At 40.9% G+C, this 7,739-nt stretch overlaps 1 protein-coding gene and 1 non-coding gene across 2 annotated transcripts; one reads left to right on the top strand and one right to left on the bottom strand.

Moving 5' to 3' along the window:
- Window positions 1–506: 506 nt before the first annotated feature.
- On the bottom strand, window positions 507–613 carry LOC140037412 (small nucleolar RNA R71). Its single transcript, XR_011841317.1, has one exon. It is a non-coding gene; the product is annotated as a small nucleolar RNA R71 (small nucleolar RNA).
- An 855-nt stretch (window positions 614–1,468) lies between these two features.
- On the top strand, window positions 1,469–2,248 carry LOC140036389 (uncharacterized). Its single transcript, XM_072077777.1, has 2 exons — window positions 1,469–1,793; window positions 1,968–2,248. Exons 1-2 carry the CDS (start codon window positions 1,469–1,471, stop codon window positions 2,246–2,248), a joined length of 606 nt encoding a protein of 201 aa, XP_071933878.1.
- The last annotated feature ends 5,491 nt before the right edge of the window (window positions 2,249–7,739 follow it).

The raw sequence follows: 7,739 nt of genomic DNA on the forward strand, positions 1-7,739 counted from the left end.
GTCGAACTAGAAAAGAGACTAGACAACTTAGAGAGGAGCAATCTAGCACTGCATCTCAGGGACTGGATCCTGAGGTTGAATCAACATATTCGAGTGGCGAAAATTCAAGTGACACGGGCCAAGAGGACATCCTTATGGCGAATGCAAGAACACTAAGGGAGTTGGCTATTCCGGAATTGCCCCAGCAGCCTTTGTGCATTACATTTCCAACTCTATCTGAGAATACCTCTTTCAAACTGAAGTTGGGGTTAATTCACCTCTTACCCACGTTCCATGGTCTTTCGGGTGAGGAACCCCATAAACACATTCAGGAGTTCGATGTGGTGTGTTCTAGTATGAAGCCTCTAGGGATTACTGAGGAGCAGATCAAACTTAGAGCATTCCCTTTCTCCCTCAAGAATGCAGCAAAGGATTGATTATACTATCTACCTGCGGGTAGTATCACAACATGGGCCCAACTGAAAAAGAAATTTTTGGAAAAATTCTTCCCTGCATCTCGGGTTGCAAGTCTGAAAAAGGAGATATGCAGCATTAAGCAGTATCCTAGAGAATCCCTATATGATTATTGGGAAAGGTTCAATAAGTTGTGCACTAGATGCCCACAGCATCAAATTAGTGAGCAACTATTAATTCAATACTTCTATAAGGGACTTCAGTCATCTGACAGAAGTATCATTAATGCTGGGAGTGGATGAGCATTGGCGAACAAAACACCGAGAGAAGCATGGTTGCTTATTGAAGCTATGGCAGCGAACTCTCAACAGTTTGGCTTCCGTGAGAGTAACCCTACCCGTAGGGTTAACGAGGTAGAGACGTCGTCCATTCAGCAGCAGCTATCAGAGCTATCATCTTTTGTTCGACAATTAGCTGTGGAGAATGTGCACCGAGTAAAGGTCTGTGGAATCTGCACAAACGTGGGCCACCCCACTGACTCATGTCCCATGTTGCAAGAGGATGGGGCTGAATAAGTAAACATGGCCGGAGGCGTACCCGCGCCTCGTAGGCAGTACGATCCATATTCCAACACGTACAATTCGGGTTGGAGAGATTACCCCAACTTCAGCTATGGAAACAAGCCACAGAATTCATTTTCAAATCGTCTACCGAAATTTCAGTAGCCATGGCAACCCAAACCTCAACTTTCGCCCTCCAATTCAGGAGGCTCTTTGGAGGATATTGTCAAGAGTCTGACCACGAGTACTACTCAACTCCAGCAGGAAACTAGGTTCTTGGTCACGAGCACTGCTCAATTCCAGCAGGAAACTAGATCGAGCATGAAAAATTCGGAGACTCAAATAAGCCACATGGCAACTGCAATTAATCATTTAGAGTTTCAAGTTTTTGAAAAATTGCCATCACAACCCGAGGTAAATCGGAAAAATGTGATGACACTGAGGAGTGACAAAGAAGTGGAGGGGCTAAGGCCACGAACCTAAAGAGCAAAAGTGAAAACGGGATCGAGAAGGAGATGGAAGAAGAAGGACGCATTCGTGGAGACCCTGAGGTAACTCTTACTCCATCAATACGCATTAAATCTAATTTACCTCCTTTCCTATGCAGGTTGGAGAAAACAAAGAAAGCGGAGAAGGAGAAAGAGATCCTGGACGTATTTCGAAAAGTAGAGATTAACATCCCCTTACTGAAGGCAATTAAGCAAGTACCGAAATACGCAAAATTTCTCAAAAATTTATGTACCTATAAGAGGAAGTTGAGGGGGGACGAAAGAGTAGCGGTGGGAGAAAATGTATCGGCCATCCTCCAAAGAAAGCTCCCACCCAAGTGTGGAGATTCAGGTATGTTCACGATCCCTTGCAAAATAGGAAATACACCGATTAGAAAAGCAATGTTGGATTTAGGGGCGTCAATCAACGTGATGCCAAAAATCATTTATGCGTCCCTGAATCTTGGGCCATTAAAAGAAACGGCCATCATAATCTAACTAGCTAACCGTACCAATGCTTATCCAGAGGGGCTAGTTGAAGATGTCTTGGTTCAGATGAATGAGTTAGTTTTCCCAACAGATTTCTATATTCTAGATATGGGAGATGAGAAATCGTTAAACCCGTCACCTATTTTGTTAGGTAAACCGTTTCTTAGCACTGCTATGATTAAAATAGATGTGAATGGGGGTACTTTATCAATGGAGTTTGATGGTGAAACTGTGAATTTTAATATCTTTGAGGCGATGAAGTATCCAGAGGAATCTAACTTAGTCTATGCTTTGAGTGTTATTGAACCTCTTGTATAGGAAACTTTCGAATTGGATGGTGAAAACACATTGAAAGTGGCCCTAACAAGCATCTTGAATTGGGTGTAACTCTTGATATGGACATGAGGGATGAGTTGCACCATGCAGTTGAAGTCTTACATTCACTTCCAACCATCCTTCCAAGGTCTGAGCTTACTTCTCTTTTTGTATCAGAAACTCATGCAAAGTTGTTGCCTTCGGTTGAGCAGGCACCGGGTCAGAGTTTAAGCCTCTCCTAAAACATCTGAAGTACTCATTCCTGGGAGACCGAGAGACGCTTCTGGTGATCATTTCTACACACTTATCTTCAAGTCAAAAGGATAGACTGGTGCGAATCCTTAAGGATCATAAGGAGACGATTGAGTGGAGTATAACAGATATCAAACGAATAAGTCCGTCCTTATGCATGCACCGGATAAGGCTCGAGGATGATACGAAGCCGGTGAGACAGGCACAGCGGAGGTTGAATCCCCTGATGATAGAAGTTGTGAAAAAGGAGATACTTAAACTCCTAGAGGTAGGGATTATCTTTGTTATCTCGGACAGTCCTTAGGTGAGCTCCGTTCAAGTGGTTCCGAAAAAGGCGGGAGTGACCGTAGAGGAAAATCAGGAGGGTGAGATGGTTCCAGTCAAGAAAGCTACAGGCTAGCGCCAGTGCATTGACTGCCGAAGGCTAAATTCTGTGATGAAAAAGGACCATTTCCCTTTTCGTTTTATTGACTAAATAATAGAAAGATTGGCTAGTCGTGTTTACTATTTTTTTTTGGATGGTTTTTCAGGATACTTTCAGATCACGATAGCGCCGGAGGACCAGGAAAAGACTACATTCACCTACCCATTTGGTACATTCGCTTACCGTCGGATGCCTTTCGGTCTCTGCAATGCTCCAACAACTTTTCAAAGGTGTATGGTAAGTATTTTCTTTGAATATGTAGAAAAGATTATTGAGGTGTTCATGGATGATTTTAGTGTATACGGGAATAGCTTTGATGAATGTCTTAATAATCTAGCTCTAATTTTGAAAAGATGCATAGAAACGAACTTGGCTCTTAATTGAAAAAAATGTCACTTCATAGTAGAGCATGGTATTGTCTTAGGGCACGTTGTGTCGGTTAAGGGAATAGAGGTAGATAAAACTAAAATAGATCTTATTTCTGCTCTACCTTACCCCATATGTGTACGGAAAGTACGTTCATTTTTTGATCATGCAGGGTTTTACAAGCAGTTCATCAAGAATTTCTCAAAGATCGGAGCACCCCTATTCAAGTTGCTGCAAAATGTCGTGACATTTGATTTCATCAGTGAATGCAAGGTGGCTTTTAATAAATTAAAAGAGTCATTGACGTCGCCGCCCATCATTCAACCCCCAGATTGGAGCCTGCCATTTGAAATCATGTGCGACGCGAGTGATTACGCCGTAGGAGCCGTGTTGGGGCAAAGAATTGGCAAGGCGGTGCACGCGATTTACTATACGTCGAGAGCATTGAGTGGAGCCTAACTTAATTACTCCACGACGGAGAAAAAATTACTAGTCGTTGTTTTTGCACTAGAAAAATTTAGATCATATTTATTGGGTGTAAAAGTAATTATTTTCTCTGATCACGCAGTCTTGAGGTACCTGTTGGCGAAGAAGGAGGCAAAGCCAAGGCTCATAAGGTGGATTTTGCTCCTGCAGGAGTTCGACTTAGAGATCAAGAATAAGAAACGGGGCCGAGAATTTGGTAGCTGATCATTTGAGCCGGTTGCTTACAAATAAGGAGGATCTGCCGTTGAGAGAATCGTTTCCTGAAGAGGAATTGCTAGCCATTATTTTGTCAATACCTTGGTATGCTGATATTGTCAATTTCTTAGTAACGAATCAATTACCTACAGGTTGGCCAAAGGCTAAGAGAGATAAGTTGAGAAGTGATGCCAAATATTATATTTGGGATGACCCTTACCTGTGGAGGCAATGATCGGATCAAGTGATAAGAAGGTGTGTAAGTGCAGGTGAATTCCATTGTATTTTGACTTTTTGTCATTCATTTGCATGTGGGGAGCACTTTGGGCCAAAACGAACAGCTCATAATGTGTTAGAAAGTGGTTTTTATTGGTTTATCCTGTTTAAGGATGCATATTCATTTTGTAAATCTTGTGATAAGTGTCAAATGGTGGGGAATATCTCTAATAAAGACAAAATGAGTCAAACCCCCATGTTGTTTGTTGAAATTTTCGATGGCTGGGGTGTAGATTTCACGGGTCCTTTTCCCTCGTCTTTTGGTTTCTTATATATTATATTTGCTGTCGATTATGTTTCCAAATAGGTGGAGGCAAAGGCCACTTGGACTAATGATTCAAAAGTGATTGCAGAATTCATAAAGTCTAATATTTTTGTCCGCTTTGGAATGTCGGGAGTTATAATTAGTGACAGGGACACTCATTTTTGTAATAAGACGATCATTGCTTTGTTCCGTAAGTATGGCGTGCTCCACAAAATATCCACCCCCTATCATCCGCAGATGAATGGTCAGGCCGAAGTGTCGAATAGGGAGGTTAAGGCAATCCTGAAGAAAATGGTGCGGCCTGATAGAAAGGACTAGAGTTTGAAGTTGGAAAATGCTCTCTGGACTTACCGCACCGCATATAAAATGCCGATTGAGATGTTCCCAAACAGATTAGTCTTGGGAAAGCCGTGCCACCTCCCATTGGAATTTGAACACAGAGCATTCTGGGCGCTTAAGCGGTGTAACATGGACCTTATGGATGCTGGAGGACATAGAAAGCTCCAATTACAAGAGTTGGAGGAACTAAGGAATGAAACCTATGAGAATGCAGCAATTTATAAGGAGAAGAGCAAAGTTGATGAGAATATAAAGACCAAGGCCCATTCAAGCACATGGGGAATTGGAAGATTCAAGTGAAAACTAGTTGATTGCACGAATGCTTGAGTTTAATAGGATTATTTGATTTTCCTCGTTGATTTTGGTTATTTCTCATTTTAAAAAGTCTAGGTAATTAAGATAGTTTAATTGCGGCCCATTTGTTAGTAAGTAAGGCCCAAAATCTTTCTTAAGTATGTAGGGTAGTTTGGTCAACTTTTGGATTAGGGTTAATGCTTGTAAGGGCTATAAATAGCCCCACTTCCTCTTTGTTTGGGATCAGTTTTTGGCTATTAAATACAATTAGTGAATTTTCACTTTCTCTTTGGCAAGAGAGTTTCCTTTGAATACTTGAGAATCTTCTCAAGTTATTCACCCGAACTTATCAATCGAGTATCTCCTTGATTGTGGCGTTCTACTACCTCCAATTTGGTTCGTTAATTCGAGTAGTTACGGGTTGAGATAATATCAAAATTGTTCGTGACTTCTAGGGATTAGTTGGGTCAAATTTCCACCGCCTAAGCCATGGTGTTTTGGTTGTCTAGATCGGGGTTTCACATCAGTTGGTACCAGAGTTAGTCGACAACCACCAGGTTATATCTTTTTTTTTTCCGTTTATTTCAAGTCATATATGTTTATCCCAATCTGTTAGTTTGTTTAGAACCAAAAAAAAAAAAAAGAGTCACTGTTCACCGGTACTGTTCATAATACTGTTCACCGACACTGTTCATCATTACTGTTCACCGATACTGTTCATAGTTGTTGTTCATCCGAATACATGTCGCGCCCCACTTTTTGAGTATGTGAAAGTAGTGTGTGGGATATGTATGTGAACGTGTGTGAAAATGAAAATAAAAGGCCGTGGGATTGTGAAATGCGACGGTTTGGCCAAACAAAGTTCAAAAAGGGTTTTTGAATGGAAAATGGAGTCGCCACTTGGTATAGAGTTAGGGTGTACCAAGTCACCCAAGAAAAAGTGATTTTTGAAAAGAAAAGCAAACAAACCCTTTTTAAAGAACTTTTAGGTCTACGTAACCAAAGAAAGGGATCGGGAGTCACATTTGATAAGAGAGAAGGCAAAGGCAAAGCCTAAGGCACTCCCCTACCCTAGCCAAAGCTAGTTGCGTGACTTAGCCCTTCTTTTCCTAATTCTTCTACCCCAAAGTATGTGTTGCATGTTGGATATGACTAATGGATGCGAAAAATGCAATCCTAAATCTAAAATGTCTCTTATGAGGCTTTTTGGTCCCAATCACATGAGTTGTGATGGCCAATAAGGAAAACTCTCATAGAGGTCACGGGTAATGCAAATGAAGATCCAAATATAAGTGCAAGTGTGAAAATGTAAGAGGGATGCAAAAGAAAATAAAAATACAAATGTAAGTGCAAGTGTGCAAATGTAAGAAAAGTGCATGTTTGCAAATGTAAGAAAAGTGCATGTGTGCAAATGTAAGAAAAGTGCATGTGTGCCAACTGAGCAAATAAAAGTGTTTGTGTGCAAGTGGATGAAAATATGGTAAAATAGTAGTAGATGCATATAAGTGCAATTGGGTGCAATTTGTGAGGTAGAAAATAAATAAGTGAGAAGAAAAATGTGCGACCATGGCATGTGGATTGAGAAAAATATAAGTAGTGAGAAAATGTGGATAAAGAAAGTGAGGAAGTGATATGATAAAAATGAGAGTGTATGAACCTAGAGGAATGCATCAAGTCGGGTACGGGAATGACTCCTAACTTCATGATTTTAATTTTCCCTTTGATTAGAAGGAAGAACTAGAGTGCTAAGGCTATTTTGTAGCCACACTCGCTCGTTTCCCTTACCGCAAGGGGACTCTCAAGCAAATGTACCCTATAACTAGCATGAGGATGCAAAAACCTAAGATGAAGGGGAAAGGATTGGAGGAGCATGCCAAATGCTAGAAAACTAAGAAAAATGTATGAAATGTAGTGAAACATGCAAGTATGTGCTAACGAGAGGGGACGGCCTATTGGGTCTAGCATTGGACTAGCCCTTTTCTAAAATTCTCTCACAAGCATTGGACTTGCGAGATCTCGAGGGGAAAGACCATGGTCAGCGTTGGACTAGCCACGGTGACGCATTCATCCATCACATTCATCTATGACTATAGAAAGCAAGTAGACATGCCAATCACTTATAAACACGTAGCACATAACACTTAGCATGCTCGACTAAATGCAAGAGCCTAATAAAGCAAATTAACACGTAGCAACAAAAGCAAGCAATCAAGCTAATGAACCTATTACATTGGCTAACTAAAACAAATGGGGAAGGGGAAAAGTGAATAAAAATGATCTCCAAGCCCTATCTATTACAAGCCAAGAGGTGTACACATACCCCATAAAAGAATAACTTAATAAAAACAAAAGTAAATGAAATAAATGAAAGGAATTAAGGAAAAGCAAGGAAAGCAAAGTTATTGTTGTACAGGCTCGACACCTGTCAATTTTTGGCGCCGCTGCCGGGAAACGGTGTTTTGGTTAATTTTGTTTCTTTCTAAGTTGTTCTCTTTGAATTTGTCTGGCATTTTTCTAGTTTATGCCTCGTTCTTCTCGTATAGGCGAATTGATTTTCGACCCGGAAGTAGAGAAAACTGCCCGTCGAACTAGAAAAG

Source organism: Coffea arabica, chromosome 2e (assembly GCF_036785885.1).
Source record: "Coffea arabica cultivar ET-39 chromosome 2e, Coffea Arabica ET-39 HiFi, whole genome shotgun sequence".
NCBI lineage: Eukaryota > Viridiplantae > Streptophyta > Magnoliopsida > Gentianales > Rubiaceae > Coffea > Coffea arabica.